This window comes from Photinus pyralis, unplaced genomic scaffold, assembly GCF_008802855.1.
Source record: "Photinus pyralis isolate 1611_PpyrPB1 unplaced genomic scaffold, Ppyr1.3 Ppyr1.4_LG5, whole genome shotgun sequence".
Classification (NCBI taxonomy): domain Eukaryota; kingdom Metazoa; phylum Arthropoda; class Insecta; order Coleoptera; family Lampyridae; genus Photinus; species Photinus pyralis.
The window spans coordinates 38,287,463-38,309,355 of record NW_022170596.1 but is presented as its reverse complement, the minus strand read 5'-3'; the positions used below and the strand labels follow the sequence as shown (position 1 = coordinate 38,309,355).

Sequence of the window (21,893 nt, the reverse complement as noted above, 5' to 3'; positions counted from 1 at the left end):
GAGGAATGAGCACGTACATTCTAAGTACAAGAGACTTCACTAATGCTGAATTTTAATTAGGAATTGGGTAAATTATTCAATATTTCCATTTTGGAAATAGCACAGTCACCATAATATTTCACTGCCTATCTCCTTCATTGTTGTTCCCAGTGAGCCATCGTTAATGTCTTAATGACGGCTTAAACGTAGTCTTAAACAACAAGATCGTTTAACTGAACGTATTGTCTTATAAAGGTCACTTGAGGGATAAAAATTTACGGTTATAGGATATTACAGTTATAAAATTAAGTGCTGTGTTACATTTTTTATGAAGAACGATAAATCTTCTATAATTTGTAACGCAGGGCCTATAATATAACGTAACATATTGATATAGCGCAGTAAATGTTTTTTAAGTTTGGAAGTTTCTTATCCAAATTTGATGTTAAAGGTCACTCTGAGAAATGCATAGTGGCACAAAATATTCAAGCAAATTGGTCAATAGACTAAATTCTTGGATTACTGTTAGGCGAATATTTTGAGCAAGGTTAATTGTTTATGGAGCAATTATAGAATTTTTCCGAATGACTTCAGAATAAAGTTGAATTTTTGGGAGAGCGATATATGAGTGGCCTTTTAATAATAATAATAATCCATTTATTTGTACATAAAAAACAACAAATTATTTTTCACTTTAAACTTAAAAATTATTATACTATAAATAAATGTATAAAATCTACGGAGTTTCATTCACACAAACATATGGGTACATTGGACATTGGAAAAGAAAAGAAAAAAAAATATATCAACACTGAATTCATACCTGCAGCAGATATCTAAGTTTAAAAACTTAATTAATATTTAATTTAAATATTTAAGTTTAAGTTAATATCTTTTGTCAGGTGCAAGGTGAATAACTTGATAATAGAATTTAAAAAAAAAGAAAAATAAAATTTTAAAAAAATAAGAAAGAAAATAAAAATAAGCTAAAAATAAAAATAAATAAAATAAAGGGAAAGATGATAAGTAACAAAGGACTAATAGTTAAATTAAATTTGAACTAAAAGAATGTTTCGAACCTCTTGTATACTCATTGAAGCACAAATTTTTTTTACATTTTTCAAAAATGATTTATTCGATAGAATAAAAAACGAGGAGATATTGTACTTTAGTTGAAAATGGTTACCTATAGACCTTGATTACATGAAAAGTGAAGTTTTTTGTGCAATTTGTTTGTTAACTGTTATATTGTAAGATAAACTTAAAGTTTTGAATCTTGTAGTGTAGTTGTGAGTAGGAACATTAAGCAGTGTAGACTTGCTTTTGTAGATGTATTTTAATAAGGTGAGTATGTAAAGATGATAAATAGAATACAACTTAGTTTCTTTAAAGAGTTGTTCTGATGATAGCATTAACGGTTTTCGAAATAATATTTTTAAAATTAGTTTTTGGACAATAAACAAACGACTCATGTAAACATCTGGTGTTGACCTCCATGTTAATATCCCATACGATATTATAGATTGACATACGCCGTAATAAATAATTTTCTTGGAAGCGACACTCATTACACTGTTTATAGATTTAAAAAGATATATTAGTTTCCTTAATTTGTTGGTTAGGTATTGAATTTGAGTTTCAGCAAATTAATTTTGCCACACTTTGACATCAGGAAACATGAAGCCATCCAATCCAGAAAGGCATATTCATCCACATATTTGAACAATGAGGGTTTACAGTATAGTTGAATTCCGCATTTCTAATTTAATAAGCGTGTACCTGAAACCATAAAACATTTTTTTGGACAGTAAAAGTTTATTTAAAAATAGAGGCTGATTAGCAAGAAAATAATGAACATGTGCGGTTTTAAAGGTTTATTCAAAACGATATGATTGTGGCGGGCTCTGTGACGTAATAAGCCCGACCAATCAGCTCCTAGAACCATTCAGATGACATAACGACTTGGCAATATTGCAGGAGAATGGCATTTATAACTTGCGTCATCTGTCACAGGCACTTGTCACTTTCGTGCTAGATGCAGTCACAGCCGTCTATAATTACAAGCCGTGCTGAGAATTATGGCAACACTGCATGGTAGGCCGATTTCGTAATTCAACTTGACAGATTTCAGGTGTATTTTATATGTGTTTTGGGTGTAATATTCCAATTTACCTGTTTTAACAGAGCGAGATTGCGACAATTTGTGTTACTCCGTACGGAATGAACAGAAGTTATTATTCAGGTAAGTTGCTAAACGAAATATATCGTTTTGTTGTCATAACCTCTAAAGCAGGCTACTCGTTACTGGACCCTTTACAAGCACTTGTATTTGTTCAAAGTCCCTGTACAAGCTCAAATATGACCTACACACTACCTGGTACGTAAGTACGGTAAGTGTTTATCGTGAAAAAATACAATTAGTTTGTATTTCAGGTATTCTAGCATGGACATGTCAAATCGATTTTCTGAAGGAACCTTTCAACTTATTCCCAAGAGTTCATGGTACGGGAATTTGAAGTCTACAGTGCTCCCCTCTTTAAAGGCTTCGTACCTCCACTCACTGGAGTAGCGGCTGGCTTAAAGTCTGCCATTTCGAATCACACCTGGTCGTTGATAAAACCTCGCTGATGCGCAGCGATTTACTGTCCTTTTACCGAAATTAAGTGCTCAAGTGTGTGCTTCACCTCAACCTGTTTCGACAGAAGTTCACCAATTTCGGAGATCTCGATGGCAAACACATTATGATGCAGTTACCAATTTACAACGTTCCGAATTTTAAAGTCAAATAAAAATGTTATCCATTTTTGTAAATAAATAATATATATGCACAATTGTAAGCTGCCTAAGTATATTTCTTCTATATTAAAACCGCCAAGGCGAAACACAGGAGAGAGGAAAATACCATTTTTCAAGAGCAACAAGACGCCATTAAAACTAAATCGGCCCACCGATTGACTTTCGAACAACGTTGCCAAACTTCTCAGCATGGCTTGTAATTATAGACGGCTGTGATGCAGTTAAACATCCCTCTCAAAACGTCAAATGTGACAAACGTCAGACCCTCGCGTAAGGTTGCCAGCTCACTTCTACGTGATTGGTTGTAGGTTTGTGACGTATTTAGTCTGAAGCGTTTCAAATTCGGACTAAAAACACAGCTTTTCAATAATTTATTTTGGGTTTATTTTACTCGCAAATAAAAATTGAGGACACACGGGTCTTTTTATTTTTAATGTACTTTGTGGATCAGAAATAAAAAATGAAGGCGGGATGACCCAATTGTCCAACACTGTCAATTTTATTTATAAACGAATACCAACTTTAACCTAGGGGAATCCCAAATCCAATTACTATGGGCATTTCAGTTGGCGGTTAAATAGTCCATTTTCATTTTCTTTTATTAATTTAAACAGTTTCATTTTAAGATAAAGATACCTTAAGGCTTAAGATCGAGCTTAAGATACTACGGTTGATCAACAAATTTTCTATCTTAGGTGTGTTGTAATTAAACTTAACTGGGTAGGGCGAATTTTTGTGAACTAATCAAATGGTTACAAATGTGTCAGCGCCTTAAGATTCAAATTAAATTTTTCACAGTGTAAAGCGAGCTTATATTAAAAAAGAATGTTAATTTAAATGTAAAGAATGACCACAGGGTTTATCATTTTGTGCTGAATATTCACTAACCCCAAATTTTGGAACAGGTGGTTTGTACCATCTCAGAATAGGTTAGTATCTTGGTGTGTCGTATATGACGTATTTGTTCGAGAACGTTCTAGAATACTCGAGATTGTTTGGAAGCGTTCGAGAACTTTCGAGAAAGAGAGACATTAGCTATATAAGTAAATCAAGTTGTGTTTCAGTCAGTTCCAATTTCAACGCCTAAATAATAAATAGTTCGCGCTGTTATACATTGTGTATTTGTGAGTGACAAATAAAATTTTAACTGTTATAAATCAATCATTTCAACATTATTTCCCATTTTTCGACATATCGCCGTTCCGATCAATATTTTTGCTTACGGTGTACTATCTTTTGTATGCCTGCATCGTGGAACTCTACCGTCGCATGTTCTCTCAGTTCCTCTCCTGTTCTGAAATGTTCCACCCATGTGTTTCTTCAAGTCAAGGAAGTGTATCCTATCCAAATTTGTTGATGAGGTTGGTTGTCACAATGGGTAATGTGATGGAACGAGTGATGGAAAAACACTCCTCTTGCCTTTCCTCTTGTTTTGTATTGCGGGGCGCAGGTTCTTCAACGTCTCACAGTAGCGGTCCGCACCGATTGTTATACCGGGAGAGAGGAATTTGCACAACAATAACCCCTTCCAACCAGAAAAAAACGCTCGCTTATCACTTTCCCGGTAGACAGTGCTTGTTTAAGCTTTCGCAACTTTGGCGACGATGGATGTGACGGATTGCATTCTCTAATTTGAAAATCAATTATTCGAGAAAAGGAAAAAAGGTAGCTGTCTCAAGTGAGACACATTTAATGAGGAGGTATCAGTCAATATTGATAAATAAACTGGGCAATTGCTAGAGAAAGAAGTACTGTCATGATTTTTCTACAAGTGTTATTACCTCAAATTTATTTTATTGAGATCAACTTTTTGTATATACGGCAAGAGGTCTAGAGAAAGAAGTCTACAAAACGTCCGGCTAGACAGCGTTTTTACAAGCTTGAAAAACATAACGAGCTAATCAGAACTGTGTATCATTATTGTTCTCATATGAGACTAGAATCCTATTGATCTATCTAATCTATACCATGTTTTCAATCCCTCTCTAAAACGAAAATTTGATGTGAATGGATGCGGTTATTAGAATGTGAAGATCCGTAATATTCTGTAGGTAAAATGAATTTATAATTTCCCATAGAGATAATGGGTGTGCGTATACAATTTGCGCCCGGATATAGTTTCCGGGCAATTCGCTCCCAGGGCAATTAGCTCCCAGGATAATTCGCACCTAAACAATCCGCATCCGGGCAATTCACTTCCAGGACCATTTGCTTCCAGGAAATTCGCTGCCAAGACAATTCACGCCCGGATAATTCGCTCCCTTACAATTAGCGCCCAGATAATTCGCTCCCGGACAATTATTACTCGGAAAACAATAATAATTTTTAAAGACCACCTGACTGGTGTTGAATGTTTTAAATATTATGCACATTCGCTCGGAAGTCACTGCGGAACTATCAACTTTCGGTAATTTCTCATTTCCTCATTAACCTCAGTGCACGTTTCGCCGATAACAAGAACTGATAGTCGGTGCCAAATAAACAGCAAACAGACAACATGCTTTCTTTATGTGTGAATGTGTGTGCCATCAAACTGGCAGGGTATTCGGTATTGTCCTGGGAGCGAATTGTTCGGGAGCGAATTATCAGGGCACGAATTATCCTACAACCAGAATATCGGTTGCGATGTTTTAGTAAGCGTGTCCGGCAACATATTTCTTCCTGCACGTTAACGTTCCTTTAATGGAGATACTAAGGTAATTAAAAAATAATTATATTATGAATGGTTATTGCATGTTTTCTGCGTTACCACCACCACATATGATTTATGAAAACTGAAGAGGTTTTCATCCAGTATGTTCCAGTGTCACTTTAATTTCGAGAACGACTATCAAAATCGTATCCCACCTCCCCCAGTCTGTGGCTGAAGGCGACTTTCGAGTGAAGGCATTTGTCACAATTTTTCTAATTGAGACGTGACCGAAGCGTGTGGAAGAAACTTAAATCTTAGGTACCTATACTTCAACCACCAGAAGCGCGTCTTTCTTTGCGAATTCTGTTTACGTCCGTAAGGTTTTACGATTGAACGCGATGCGACTGTAAAGCATTTAAAATTCTACGTGTCCGCGAGTTGTTTTCAGCTAGCTTCGAGGGAGTCACGTTTTCGAATTGAAACTTACGACATTCTCCGTTCTTTCAGATGTAATTATTTACAAAGTCAACTTATGTCACAGATTTTTACTAGTATATAACAATTATAACACAAAGGGCATCTTTTATGGGAAAGTAAGAACCTCTTGCGATCTAGGGTACCCCAATACACTCACTCTAATTCTCTTTATAATGGAACGCCGCTAAAATACGATCACTTCGCATCTGGGTCTAGCATAAGGTAGCATTCCAATATTGCCAATTGAAAGAAAATGTTTCTAAGGGCGTGTAGTGGATTTGAAACCTGATTTGAAATATTGCACAGTAGAGGGATGTGTAAAGAATGTTGCTTTAAAATTATAATTTAGCGCATTTTTGCAAATTTATTTGTAAAAAGGTAGCTTTTAATCTCACTTTGGCTGGCAAACGTGTACATACTGGACCGTGTTATTGACAACTTCAGGGACGAAATCAAGGCGCTATCCTCGAGCGTGGTGATTGGTAATATACGAGAAAATAAAACACGTTAAGATAAGAACGAGTGTTCAATAACATAAGTAAAAATCGGGTGGGAGGAAAGCATTCTTAGCCAAACTTTCGAGGCGAAACTACGTAACGTAAGCGCGGAAATTTATAGATCGCGTAATATGAAAATCTTCGTTGGACTTTGAAAGTGAAACTATACAAGTCGAAAGCGACATCTTTAGAACGCGTAACATTTATATTCAATTGAAAGTCAAGACGAATTCGTATTATCGAAGAATACGAGTGCGAAAGTTCAAGCTAATTACCATTACATTGAAAAAACTGTGCTGGAATTTTAACGAAATTAGTGTTGGGGTTACTGTTTAAATTCATGACAAGTTTCCATTACAAGTAAGCTATAAGTGACTGGTGGCGGAGTCCACCGGAGAGCTGATATAATTTTCAACCGTAAATGGTGCATAAAACCGTAAGCGAACAGATTCGTCTAGTAGTATTGTCGGATTGACGTGCTCACATTTAATCAAATTGCTACCATGCAAGCGTTTTGATGCCGAAGGTGAAGAACGTTCATTGCGGTCATATTTGGAGCGGTTAGACGATTAAAAAACAAGCTTATCAATCAAAACTGCGCACCTCCCTTGTGTAAACGGGTTGCTATTAGATTTACACGGCAACCGGTAAAAAATTTAAAGACAATTAATTCGTGCTTTGATGCCTGTTAAAACCCTAAGTTATAAGGGTAAATTTTGGAAACTTCCATACTGAGGTGAATAAACTAATAAATTGCGAGAAACCCAAAGCATAGTTTTCAACGAGTAACCGTATTTAACCTGGCGACACAAAAGGTCAGATTATATTGTACAAGGCGTTCCACTATCTAATTTTCCAAACAACCTTTCCGATGGAGAAAATAAAGTGTCGATTAGAGAAAATTTTGACTCCTCGCTAAATGTAAGCTATTTTGAATCTTTTGCATTGCGTAACTGTAGGAGTCGATTTTTTTAAGTCAATTTAACATTCCTGAAGTAGTCGACTCACAGGAGTTCATCCCGTAACCAAATATTTGTATTTTTTATAAGTGAACCCAAACCAAAGATACTGGTAATCTTTAGCGCATTTTTGAAGAATTATAAAAATTTGCTATTGTTTGCGTTTTGTCCATCCGTCCCGTGTATCTGTCCGTCCCGATCTACTTATGCGGTTTTGAACTACTTTTAGGGGAATTGTCTTGAAGTCCTGGAATTTTTTGCTATACATAGGTAGCCTATACCTTGAAGGTGCCAGACGGCCATAAAATTTTGTTGTCCTAACGGGGGCTCTAAGAACTATTTCCTGAGACACTGTTTTTTCAAGATCAACGACTGCCGGAAGGACACGTTAATGGCTTGTATCTTTCATGGTATTCTAATTAAAGGTCTCAACAAATGGAACTGCTATCTGCCAACTACCGCTCTTCTTTCCTACCCCTTATTAAAATAGGGGGTCGAGGAGGGGACTGATTATATACTTATGGTACTGTAATGGAAGGTCTCAGCGTAATTTCTACCAACCATAGTTCTTATCGTGGTCGGACATAACTCCTTATTTTTCAAGAGTGAATTGTCAGAGAAATGTACTCACAAATTAATGATCGCGATATAGGAATTGAAAACTTTAATTTTGTATTAATTGCATGAAATTTTCAAATTTGAAGTGGAGATAAGGAACCAACCTTCCGCAAGGTAAAAGTCATTGAAAATGTATTCATTACGGAGCTGCTCGTGGTACCTATTAATTTTTGAGTTAATTAATTGCGCTCCCTGCATATTTCATTATTTGAAAGATATATAATCCTGCTTTCCCATTTAGTTCGAGTTAATTTTTAGGGCCCTTTTTGAGGTTGTGTTGTGGGCGCGCTGCTCGTGTAAAATATTTTAATAGGTAATGTTAGTGTTCATTTCTGCACCTCTCGAAGAGCTTAATTCAAGTGTAAGCATTTGAGGTATGAAATGTTGTATCACTATTACTCGTATTTGTGCTAACCTTTTATTTGATTTTAATTGTCCTAAGCTACCGCAAAGAGCTCCATAGCTCGCAGATATTGCAGGAATGCCTTTGTGAAAATAATGTGCCCTTTTAATTACAGGAATAATGAGTCTTTAAACTAATCGTGCCATTTCAATTGCTCATTTCAACAACAGGGCACGTATTATTCAAGTAGAGCAATTTCTCGATTTCCCTCCGAGAGAAACTAATGCAATTACTAAAATTCAACAAGCTTGTGTATTAGGAAAAATCGAATTAGTCTGAAAATGCTCTTTATCAGAATTTCCTCCAAATTCTTGATTACATCAATTTTCTTTCAGTAATTAGATATTCAAAGATCAAAGCGTATTATGCCCGCAGCTTAGCAAGAGTTTACAATGATTGATATGCTTGAAGGAGCCTTTAAAAGTACAAGACCGAATAGAATTAAAAGCGCTCATGTGTGCCTTTCACAGCAAACACTGAAACGGCCGATGTTTATGATATAGATATATCCGTATTCTCAACCTATTCCAGCTTCGCGTTTTTCTCAACTTTACATATGCCGATGCTTCTTTAATAGACAAGCCGTATTACTTAAAATACGAATTTCTTAACCAAAATAAAGTCTGTTGACGTTGGTAATGAAACGTACGAACCTTCCGTAATTAATTCACTTGAAAGATTTCCGCAAATGAATTGAGTAATTTATACGATTTCTACGTACGGTTATTGTTGCCCTTTGATATACAAAACATTGACCCTTATAGCCAATCATTTTTTGTAATCGCCTGCTCCGCATGATACTTCGAACCACGTCTACGTTTTTACGCGACTGTTTCTGTACACGCAAATGCCCACGAAGGAACATTCTTCTTCAAGTTATTTTGGTTACCAGAGTCGCACCGCACGAGTGGTATATGCAGGGGTCCTAACCTAACTAACGAAATAAAACCATTCAAATGACTTAAATCGTTATTGAGACATTTGCTGGGACCTTTTTGGTTACACCCCTTCGAGTATTGAATAAGAATCACTAGGCTAATTGTACCTGCTGAAATAGATGTATTTCCGATTTGGGTAACCCAATGACAGCAACTAGGTAAGAGAGGCAGGTGCCGATGCTCAGCATTATGCAGTATCGCAGTCGTAGTGGCAGCGTTACATAAATGAGATAGTCCAGAAGTAGTACCCATCCTAAACCCTCTCGCGATGTTACTTCGTTCTTCTTCAAGAAAATCGACGCTAGTAGTTGTGCGTTAGCAATGTGCCAAGATACGTGTGGTACGGTAAGCCATAAAGGCTGCCTCTCTATACCCTTCTTGCACCAGATCAGTAAGCAGCAGTTGACCACTAAAAACGCACTCATCGTCCCAAAAACTATCATATCTTGACCACTAGGTACCGTTATCATGTAAATGTCGAACAAAATTGCTGTAATTAGGAAGCACTCTAAACCGGCCCGCTTTTGTTTTACACAGTATGCCTGATACAACTTTTCCAGAGCCTGGTCTTTAAAAGAATTCCATAAAAGGCACCTGCCTTGCATTTTATCAACCACGCGGGTATCCAGTTGGTCGCCCATTTTGACTTTGAGTTTTAACTTAAGGGCCGAGTCTTCTCCATCTCATTCCCTTCTCGCATTCCTTTGCACCGGTTCATATAGTTCGATTTCAGTAACAAAGTCCTGTTACCGAAAAGATGTTTTCGTGTATTTGTGAAGTAAACAATCACTCAAAGACGCCTCTCCAATTTTTATTACTCAAGACGCTGCTGGAGTAAACTAATCTCCGCGGTAGGCTTTTAGAGACTGAAAGAAATCCCCAAGGAACGGCAATTTAGGGACGATGTAATTAGAGTTGAAACGTAAAAATAGGCTGCATAATTAGGAGTGAACTTCTAGCACTTGCGACACGTGAGTTAAGGTTCCAGTACATAACCTTAGCGCACGAACCTATCGATCTTATGAGCTTTTTGGCGGACGCGCGTTCGAATCGAATCCGGTGACCGAAGTAAGCTCACTACTACCCGGAGTTGGTTTTCCTGGAACACTTTGCCTAACTTCGATATTAAAATGCAGTGCACGTGCGCGTTGGAACATTTCCAATTAAAATCCAGAGCTAGGAAAAAGTTCTTATAAATACCACTAGAGCTCTTTAAAAAAGCTTCTTCCACCAATATTATGTTTAGTCACGTATGCAAAATTACTTTTCCTGACATGCCTGTCCATTTTTCTTATATTTCCCGTCAATAGCCGAAGAAAATAATGACACGCAGGTCTCTTTTTTCTAGCAAATAGAATTTTAGAGCGTTTTCTAAGTTCAATAATCAAACTTCTACGCTTGGCAAAGCCTCACAGTTCATTATCAACACTCAATGCGCGATAGACTAATTACTGACATTAACACATCTCAAGATACAGTGTATACAACGTGACGAACCTCTAACCTCTCCTATTTTATATTCGTTTATAGTGCTTTTACGGCTGAGATTAATTGCAAATTAAATATAACGCCATTATACCCCATGACCATCAAATTGGAAACTCGACGCGATTTTATATCAGTTTTTCAGATAGTGAGGTTATGACATTGACTTGAATGTACCAATTTACACGTCCAATTCCACACGGTGCACCTACCTGAGAGGTAATATTTAATTAACACGCGATATAAATTTATTTGATTACGTATTTATTATAGGCAACTATGTTTATTGTATAATTTGGGAGTACATTAGGTATGTACCTATACGAATTAAATTTCCTTCGCTTTCTTATAATGAACGTATGCTGTTTGTTGTTATTTTTGTAGTTTTTTTGCAGTCCATTAGTGATTATCTTTTTGTTTTTGGATCTTCTTTTATATACTTTTACGTTCGTATTTGTTTGGCAATTACCTGTGTAAAGGCAGTAAAGGAGGGCTCTACTGTAAACATACTGCATGTCGTAAGAGGCGACTAACCAACGGTCGGTTGATCAAAAACAGATGCTTAAAATAGAGGTTTTAGGGATGGTTGTCAGGTCGCGAGAAATGTATAAGGAAGATTCTATATTGAATGTAATTATTTTATTTTACAGGATTTTGACTTATTACAAAAGGATCTGTTTGCAGGTAACTAAGAGAGTGGAAAATTAATTAATGCTCTTTGAGATGTGATAGAGCTCAGTGTCCGTTCTTGAGGGATCGGAAAATTAATTCGTGTTGTGCCGTAGAAGAGAGCTCATTGCGGGCAACGGAAGAGTAATACCATTAGAACCATTTTAGAGCCCATGTCTCAGTAACCGTGAATTCTGTAATTCCGTTTTAAAACTCTAGTCTAAAAAAAAGAAAACCATCCGCGGTCCGGAGGGCTGTATTTGGTCGAATTCTAGAATAATTACCGCGCGAATTAGCAGTACGGAAGAGTTTGACGTGACACATACATTTACGATAAAAGAACAGCTTTAGTTGTCGCGCATGTAAGTTCATTTGCGATTGTGAAATAGAAAGTAAATTAACCGGTGTATGTTTAAATTTCTTATAACAGTACGAACGGATTTTTCCGACACATAAAGCTGAGTTGAGCGCCGTTTCGACTAATAAAAGGCTCTAATTCGAAAGTGTAGGTTACCCTATTTCGGAATAGAAAAAGAGTCAATTTGTTTTGCCTTTTTTACGCACTAATTATAATTTACCTAAATAGTGAGATCAGACCGTGGATTGATAGCAGACCATAAATAGAAGTTTATTTGCTCAATCATTTCCAATACAACGTTGTAAATATTCAGTCTTGTGATGTATCACTAACGCTAAACTTAACGCGCGTGTTTTGGCAGATAACCTGAACGGTAAGTTTGATTATCTAGAAAAACTTCACCAATAATTTTTCAGAAATTCCAGGTTCCGCTATTTATTACCCTATATTCCAAAAGTACCACATCTAGGAGAAGAGCAGTACATCATTGTCCCAGAGAGAGAGAGACAGTAGATATAGTGGAAAGTAGGTCACTGTGAAGTTCAAAGGTCGCCTGCTCCGCGGCGGTGACGTTGGAAAATAGGTCACGGTGCAAAGGCATTCGCTTTCAAGGTCATCGGAGGTTAATGGCCCTATTTTTATTTTTGAAGTCGTCAAAGTTGAATGATTTCATCTTTGTCATATTTTATTTTATATTCAAGGTCAATGGACTCCATTTTTATGGTGTCAGATTTTATTTGCAAGGTTATTACGATTAGACCTCCAATTCTTTGCGGTGTCATATTATCTTTCAAGATCGTAATCAATTACTTCATTTTCTTCATTTTAAAGTCAATGAGAGGTCAATATATTTCATTTTCAATGGCAACTAAAATCAATGACCCCATTTTTTGTGGTGTCTTATTTCACCTTCAAAATTATCAGAGGTTAATGGTCCCATTTTTAGCTTCCTAGCATGTGCTAGGTAGCTATTGCGATAGCCGTTTTTTGAACATTTCAAAATTTCATCAAATGTCGACGTTTTAGACCATTTTAAGCAACTTTTAAAGAATAAAATTTTTTTCCGTCTGTATGTACGTACGTACGTACGTTTTGTTGGCAATTTTCTGAGAAAACGGCTCGACGGATTTTGTTGAAATTTTGTATATATGTTTTAGGCATACCGAAGAAAAATAACGGGCCGGATTTTTGAAAAAAAATTTTGGAGCGCCGTAACGGCATCGAACTTTTTTTTCAAATAGCAACCTAAAATTTTTATTCTATTATTTGGAAGACCTTTTTTTCCTGTGTACAACCTACAAAAAATTGGGCCGGGTTATATTATCAAAAAACGGAGAAAAAAATTGTCAAAGTCAAAAAATTGTGTTGCATATGTGCAAAACGCAACGATCTTATTTATGGAACAATTTTAACGAAATTTAGATGGTAGGTCCTTTTAATAAAAGCTAACAAAATGCATGCGCAAAAAATAGTGTCGCGCATGTGCAACATCCAACTTTCTTATTTATGGAGCAATTTTAACGAAATTTGGATGGTAGGTCCCTCTAATAAAAGCAAACAAAATGCATGCGTAAAAAAACATATGTTGGCAATTTTTGGTTTCAGCTAGGAAGCTATTCTGTCAAGAATTTGACACCTGGTTTTAGGTCACGGTAAGGTTTAAAGGCTATTCGCCTTGACCTTGCAAAGTGGGTCAAGGTGAAACTCTGAGGTCAGTTCTGTCGTTCACATCTAACGAATTCCTTCCTCTCTGGTGCTTCGGAAAATGAGTCTAAGCCTTGTTCGATGGGTAGTTGGCTTCTACAAACCGTTCCTTTTTTTCAGATGTCAGGCGGAAAGTAGGTCACCATTAAGTCCCGCAAGAATCTGAGAGTTTAATTGCACGATGAATGATGAACTTATTGGCAACGGGGTACCAGGACAAACATTTTTGTCCCTACGTCTGGAAAAATACAATGTGTGGCTCGGTTCAATTAAATTATTAACAAAAAGATACAATATGTATATGATTAACAAGAACAATAATAATCTTAAGAAGTACCACCAAAATTTCTTACCCTTCTCTGTACCACCGCAGATGCCTCTACAATTTTGATTTCAAGGCAAATTTCTTGAATTTCACTGTTTGGCGTTCTTTCTTCGCTCGGCGCCTTTTTTTATTAATCACCTCATTTGATCTACCACGGGAATTAAAGAATGTATTGTTACAAATTTGTAGTGATGCGTTACAATTCGCTGGAGGAGGGGGGGGGGGGATGGTCTTTGATCAGTTGAAGAATCAAGATTCTATATCAATCATACTGAAGTAATCTTGCGAGAGATTTGTGGGAAAGAGAAATGGTGGGTAGCATATCTTTTTTAAATATCTTTCAAGGTTAATTTTCAGCCGGACACGGAATCAAGGGTAGCAAACACAGGTACTGAGTTTTAACTGAGTTACAGTAATCAGAGCAATAGTTAATCGGCCCAGAAGTTGATTCGCAGGTACGATCTTGGGTACCAGTGTGCTGATGATTATACTACGAATGCTTTTATGGCACGTTGGGCACCTTTTAAAATAAAAATATCCGTGTTTGCTTTTCTAAAGCTCTTACAACTTTCTCCGTAACTTAAAGTTCTCTTCGAAAAATAAAACGAGAGGGAGCGAGGGGTGTTCTATTAGATACCCTGATTGGAAAGACCCCTTACAAAAAACTCGTGCCTATTAATTTCCATAATTAGTGCCTACGTTACATACTTACGTAAGATCATATTCTCATTCCATAAATTCAATTAGAATGGTAAATTTTTCTCTGAGAACTTCGCGACAGATGCAGTTAATTAAATAGATTTGCTTGAATATCCGAATTAATTCCAATTTAATTAGGAATCAGCTTTCGGAGTCCAAGTATAATGCCATCAGATCAATAATACCCTCGCCTATGAAGCAACAAACTTGTGTTTTGTGTGATCGTATAAGTATCGTTATTCAATTGTTCGAGTAATTGATAATTTGAAATTACGAACGTACGTTCCATTCAACAAACTCCCTTATTGAATGTAAGTTTTGGCAAAAAAGGGATAGGTATTAGGTAATCGATTTATTAATTATCAAAAGCAGATCTTACAGTGACGTAAAGGAAAACAAATCAGATTTTGAGATGGTTTAGCTTCTTGTTACAGATGCTAACTAAAAGTGGCAGGTACATTATTTACATATCAATTTTTTTTCTAAACTGGCTAAATCAAAATCAGTCTCTTGCATTTTGCTAACGAAAAAGGTAACAACAAAGAATGACATGCTAACAAAGTTCCAGAAGCTTTGAATGATTACAAATGACTCCGTAGAGTCTACTTTGGTTTCCATTACGATGGGTAAAGTATTTGGTAAATCGAATTACAAATATTATATATTTGTAAGAAAACTCTTGAACACAACGGTGATATAGAGGCACTGTAACGAAGCACCTATTTTCCGCTTTGAAGTTCGCATACCCGAAGTTATGAACACACCGTAGGTATATTTGTGGAGTCGTCCAGCTTTGCTAAACACCCGGTTTCTAGAATCGTTTTAAGATGGCACTTCGTTACTAACAGATTGTAGTTTCTAATAGCTATTTGTGTAACAAGTTGCAAATTGACTGTCTTTGGCGCACTAGACATGCATTTGTCCAATGAGCGCAGCGAATTGGAGAAACACGTGGTGTGCACCAAACGCAACATTTGCAACGTGTTGCATGCAAGGTTTTTTGTAATTTCGTCAAGAAATTGATGTGAAATAGGTATTATGATGGGAAGAGAACTTTATTTTAAGATTGAATACACTCATGTATTATCGCAATATACCTAATTCGTTGAAAAGGATAAGCAGTACCTGTCATCTTGGTTTGAAGCTTCCTCGTTTCGCGTCTTTTATGTTTCAATCGCGTTTGGGAACTTTTTGCTAGCAAAATGAACTATTCCGATGAAAATGTGAGTCGTGCAGTGTAACATGTCAACGTGACAGACTGACCTCAAACTTCAAGGAACACTGAATTGCCGAATTTGGAAATTTCATTCCGACTATTTGGCTAAGTATAATTAATCGCAATTAGGTGAATGGGTTACAGTATCAACCTTCGGTTAAGTTGACATTACATCCCTTACGTGCGCTCCTAAAAAACGAAGTTTGACACCGGTCCCATATTTTTCCGATGTCGGGGAAGGGCGTAACTAATTAAAAACACTTAATTTTTTGTTTGTGTTGTTTGTTAAATTTATTTTTGCAACCATACCGTATTTAAATCGTTGATCTTTTGCATTTTAGTGGTTCACCTAAACGTAAAATCTTTATACTTTTGCATCTTTTCCCTTTTGTGTTTCAACCGTATTAAATTTGGATATTTTCTGTAAATTTTAATTTGCATTAAGACCGTTTAATTTTGTTTGGGATTAAGTTTATCGCGCCGTAACTATAGCTTTTGTTTTATCTTGCACAGTAACTTCCACCGTTTCCTTTAATTGTAAGGTAAGGGTTTTTTTGTGACTTTCCATTTCACTTTATAAGGGAGGGATATTGCTCGCTTTCTCAAATTTGCGTTTAAAAACTACGAAAGGCAACTAACTTTGCCAACAACTTAAACGTGAATACGCGTGTCTTTTCAAATTTCAAAACCGCAACGCGACCTCAAAACTGAAAAAAGCGTCTTCCAAGGACCCTAACTCAGCTTCTAACTTTACAAAAAAAAGTGTTTTCAAAGGACTGCAACTCGGCCTCGAAAGTTAGCGACAAAAGGTCTTCAAGGGTACTCCGGTATTTAAACAGACCTTCCTCCTTAGATAGCATTGAAATGTCTTAACCAATTAAGGAACCTTGGTAAATCGATAAGCCATCAACAACTTACGACAGGACACGTGTTTTGGTCACATACACGAATTTGTACTCGGAGTTATCTTATCTTAACTATAACACTACTACAGAAACAAACATTTTTATACGATTAAAAAGCCACCCTTTCTCTAGACAATTACATGAATATTTTACAAAATAAACATAATACCCAATAAATGCGTTTGCGTGAATCAGCAGAAACATGCTTAAAATACCAATTCGGTTGTTCTGCTCAATTTAATTTTCCTTCAATTGATGAATCTGTCAAATGTGTTGTTACAGCATAGTAGAATAAAAGAGTTCATTAAATTCTTTTGAATTTTTTAGCTGTTGAAATAACTTGCGTATCGATGTAAACAGGTTGAGAATAAAGAAATTTCGTGTGGTACAAGTGGGTTTTTGTTCTGTTTTTAAATAAATAATTTACAGGGAAGGTTTCAACCCATTGTGATGAATAAATTGAATTTCAGTAATGTCATAGGCATTCGAATTTTTAGTCTGTAATATTGCTTGACGAGTTTCAGTGGGAATTATTTACCGGAAAGTGCAGCGACTGGAATAGACTTGCAGCTTAAGTACGTATAAACGAAGCAATCAATTCAATTTCAAGTTAAATAGAAAATATTAAAAAAAACATGCTGCAACGCTAAAAGGAAACGAGTAGCGGGGTTTCATATAACTCAGTAATCAATATTTCCACCCAGAACATCATCCTAACCTACCCTACCGCATCCCTAACCCTGCAGCTAGGCTTGAACCAATTCGTGCTTTTCCAGGACATTCTTGCAGCGCTCGCCTTTAATAATGAATTCTTCTATTAAATTCGCTGCATGTAGATGCGGAGAGATGTTACTTCCGTATAAATGACTGGTTTCAACTCCTGAAAGCGAGTTGAAAAGGTACCATAAAACTTTTTCATTCTGCAAATTGAGTTAGTTGAACATGTAATAACGAAGAGTAATCAAAAGGAACTGTTTCTACGTGCGCGGCCGTAGGAAAGTGGCTGCTCGTAATGTAACTAAGAGAACCAAATGTTTTCAAATTCTTTCTTTGAAATTATCGAATAGCCTTAAACTTAAAGCGAACGTATAAGGATCCCTTTGAAGTTCTAAAATATATAAATTTTCTGCAACCCTCGGTCTTTAGACGTTAAATGGATGCATTGCATGTCCATGTACAGTACATTTATTATGACATCGGAAAGTATCAAAGTTATATATTTTCAGTATTATCAAAGTATGCGATACAATACAGTAAAGAATATATGTATGTATGAAACAGAACGAAACTTTAACGCGTACGAGCGTATTTTGATTTATTATTTTGCTAGAAACTGAGCCTGGGTGGAAAGTGTTCAATGCAACATCCCTTTTTTTTAATTAAAATTCTAATATCGGATTGTCTCTTATATAACATATCGGTTTTTCATATATCCTTGATGGAACTATGCGTTTTCAGCAAAAAAAAGGACAGCAGTCTAAGTTGGCACATGAAATTCAATAAACCAACCCTGTCACTACTTTCTAACTTGAACTCTTGCTGAAAGTCGTACATTTTACGTGTTCCCATTTTCTCTATAAACGCAGTCGGACGTGCATTCTATCGGTAAAAAGATTGTCCTTACAAGCTTTTAGGTTGCTTGCACTCATCGACAGAGTGCCGTCAAATACCTCAAAATAAGAGCACTTTAGCGCGCCTGATAACGATAAACAGAGCAAACGGTATCTCAACCGCGAACAGTTGTGTAATTAGTAAATTCTTGCTTGGAGACCTTAGGTTTCCAGATTACCAAATCGTTACAATATTGAAGCATTCCTAAATGACCGAATTTTACTGCCTCGCAATATTCAATCCATATTGCTCCGGCTTTCAATAAAATTTTCAGATAAAATTGGTGCTCGTGTGACCCCATAATTTTTTTTGCAAGTGTATAGTATTGTAGTACATTTGCTACTTGCTATAATGTTAATTAAATTGATAGATCTTTTTCATGTTCTTACGTGGTGGTTCACCTGAATATTGCTAGAGTGAGAAAATTTCACATTTTCCTGTCATGTCTCTTTTGAGTATTAGAAGCAAGAGGAAGTTCCAGGAATTACAATAGAATAACAGGGAGATCTAAATGAACAATTTACAAAAGCGAAAGAAAAAATAATACGCAACTACAAAAAATTCTTAAATGTAAAATAACACTGAGACACATATTTAAGTGAAATAAAATTAACTGTGTGCTTATTCGTAAATAGTCTCCCCGATCTACACCTCATAAATTAAAAAATTGTCATATACAGGAGGTCCCATCATTATTTTGGATGTTTACACCAAAAAAACGTCTACATGACGTTGTTTACACAACAATACATTTAAAAAATAATTGAGAAATAAAGGAAAAATGACATTATTTTGTAAAGTTTTGTTTGGAGACTACCAGGTAGGGCAATCAAACGACACGTTTTCTTTTTGAGATTAAAAAAAACACACAGAAACATTTTTTTGTCATATATTGCAATTAATCTTAAGAAGTTAATGGAAATTTGGATACAAGCAAAAAAAAATATTTTTTTAATATGATTCCAGTAAGGTGACGAGCACATTGTCTAAATCTCATACTAAAATTCTCACTGATGCGACGTAGTATCCCCGAACTTCTTGTTCAATCCGAACTCTCAGGTCCTGTAATGTTCTTGGAAGAGATAGGATTATGTTTAGAATACACAGTGTAACGAAGCACCTGTTTTCCGCCTTGAACTTCATACCTGAAGTTATGACCACACCATATATTTGTGGAATCGACCAGCTTTACTGAACACCCGGTATCTAGAAGCGTTAAGTTGGGAGTTTCGTTACTAAGTAGTTTGTGAATTTACTTTATTGCTCTAAGACGAGGAGTGAGATTTGTGTGTTTCCATTTGGTTTAATTATTTGCCTTACAGCCGATAGCGCAAGGAAGTGAATCCATCCTTTTTGCAATCGTTCCTGTATAAATATTTAAATTGTATTACAGCCCTAGCTCTCTTGCCACGGAAGAAGAGAAAGAATCAACCATATTAAGTTTTAGGTCCGGTAATTACCGACTAATCGATTTTAGGTTTCTAATGGTATACGAAAATCCAGGATCGAAACCGACAAGGTGGCGCAGTTTGAGGCAAATATGAGGCGCCGCTTGACCTCCTGTTCCAAGGAACAAAAGGGCGTGGATAGACTTTCGAATTTAGAGATTTCATTCCGGCTATTGGGATAAGTATAATTAGCCGTAATAATATTAAATGGGTGACAGTTAACTACTGCTGATTAAGGGCTGATTCTGCAATGAAGGTATATACCGAGAATAAGCTATACCTAGAATAAATGTCGACGGTTGCGTTGGTTGCCATTGTGTCAACCAATGGAATACATGTTGCTATGGCAGTTATTATATATATATATATAATATATATATATATATATATATATATATATATATATATGGTAAATCGACGTTGACGCACCCAAATACAAATCGACGTACCGGCACCCGGCTTTTGAATGAGATAAAGCTACGTTCAGACACCTATATATGAGCAGAATCATATATGCGATGTGGCACCACCTATATATGAAGGTCAACTGTACAGTCGATTTCCGACCGCGCAGACCCTTTGTTTAGTGGAATGCGGTTGTAACAATAGGGGACCCCTACCTGTACTTACCCACATATTAAAAACACTTTTGGACGTTATTTAGTTTACTGAGCATACTTTCAGTTTGAGATTAAAATACATGCCCACCCGATGAATGACCGTGTATTTACTTTATTTTAGATACATTACCTAGTTCAATTTATTGGGGCCGCTGCATTAATTTGATAGAATTATTAAAATATTTTTTAATAGGAACTTGAATACGATATTTTTAACGTAACCTTCAGTTTCACCGCAGAATGGTATATAATTTCTTTTTCTCACGATGGTCATTTTGCAATTTGGAATTTTTCAATAAAGATTGCTTTTTATTAATGTCATTACCACCTACTAAGATTTTCTTTTACCAGGATAATTTATTCAAATAAAATAAAGCGTGATATGTTCTAAATTTAACTAATTATCATTTAATTAGATGCATTTTTACAGTTTAATTAATAATAATCATTCCAAACCGGTTTTCCACATATTGGTTTATAAGTTATATAATAAGTAGGTAATTCACGCACGTGTTCCGTTTCCAAAACATTCTTTTGAAAACTAAATAACTTTAGTGGCAATAGTACTTTTGTTTTAACTAGAAAATAAGTCTGTAAATAACCAAAAAAATAAAATTGACCATCGTAGGAAAAAGTACCTCCGCCATTCTGATGGCAAATTATAAATTGCGTTAAGCACACTATCACATTGAAAATATTTTGCCCATTTAACAAACCCCATATATTCTGGAAAAAAGCTAGTTGCCCATCAATGATTAATGGTATCCCTTATTTTTTAAATATTAAAAAGGGCAACTGTTATCTCTTCTTTCGTCCATCCGTTCGGACCCAGTTCTGCGGTTCTGAACTACGTTTAGGAGAATTGTCTTAGAGTAAAATTTGCAAAAAGTTCCTGTTTGAAGAAAGTTGCCTTGGTTGTCCATATTGGTTCGAACTATCGAGACGGCCTTTTTTATTTAAATCATCTAATTCATCCTCCAATCACATCTGATAAACAAGTTTAAAGGGATCGTTAGCAAACCACCTTGTTTATCCATCTTCCAGTACACGGATGGTATCTCTATGATTAAAAGCAATCATAAGAACTCTAAAAAATATATTTGCTGATTATTATATGTAACCTAAAAGGTTGTTCGATATTTATAAATAAAATTTACAAAAAGTTTCTTTTTGAAGAAAGTTACCTTGGTTGTCCATATTGGTTCAAACTATAGAGACGGCATTTTTGATTTAAAATCATCTAATTCCTTCTCTAATCACATATAAGAAACACCAAGCACGAAGAGATCTGAATCTGTGTTTTAGTAAGCTAAATCCATTTTTTTGTATTATATGTTATACGACCCCGCTAAATAAAGCAAAATGGGTAATGTGGAAAAACGTATTGACTTAATAAAATGCGAGAAAAAAATGCCTTTTAAAAAGCCCTTGTTGAATCTTTACTGAACATCAAATTTTGGAAAGCAAAAATAGATTGCAACGCAATTATTGTTGTCTCCGTTGTTTTCTACCATTGCTTTTCGCTCTTAAACCTTATCGAAATCCTACGCCAAA

General features: G+C 35.8%; 1 protein-coding gene and 1 long non-coding RNA gene across 4 annotated transcripts in view; one reads left to right on the top strand and one right to left on the bottom strand.

The window, feature by feature from the left end:
- The window catches only part of LOC116170321 (adenylate cyclase type 3-like), a 195,495-nt gene extending 184,778 nt beyond the window's left edge, over positions 1–10,717 (bottom strand). For both annotated transcript variants that reach the window (XM_031486631.1, XM_031486632.1), the window contains exon 1: positions 9,407–10,717. In XM_031486631.1, coding sequence (XP_031342491.1) covers positions 9,407–9,940 — 534 coding nt within the window. In that variant the 5' untranslated portion in view covers positions 9,941–10,717. The remainder of the gene's footprint in view (positions 1–9,406) is intronic.
- A 66-nt stretch (positions 10,718–10,783) lies between these two features.
- Positions 10,784–13,776, top strand: LOC116170331. 2 transcript variants are annotated; one of them, XR_004145211.1, is made up of 6 exons: positions 10,784–11,003; positions 11,058–11,414; positions 11,469–11,815; positions 11,884–12,184; positions 12,228–12,433; positions 13,636–13,776. It is a non-coding gene; the product is annotated as an uncharacterized LOC116170331 (long non-coding RNA). The 2 variants fall into 2 exon arrangements; XR_004145210.1 differs by having other exon boundaries at positions 11,469–12,184.
- Positions 13,777–21,893: the final 8,117 nt, after the last annotated feature.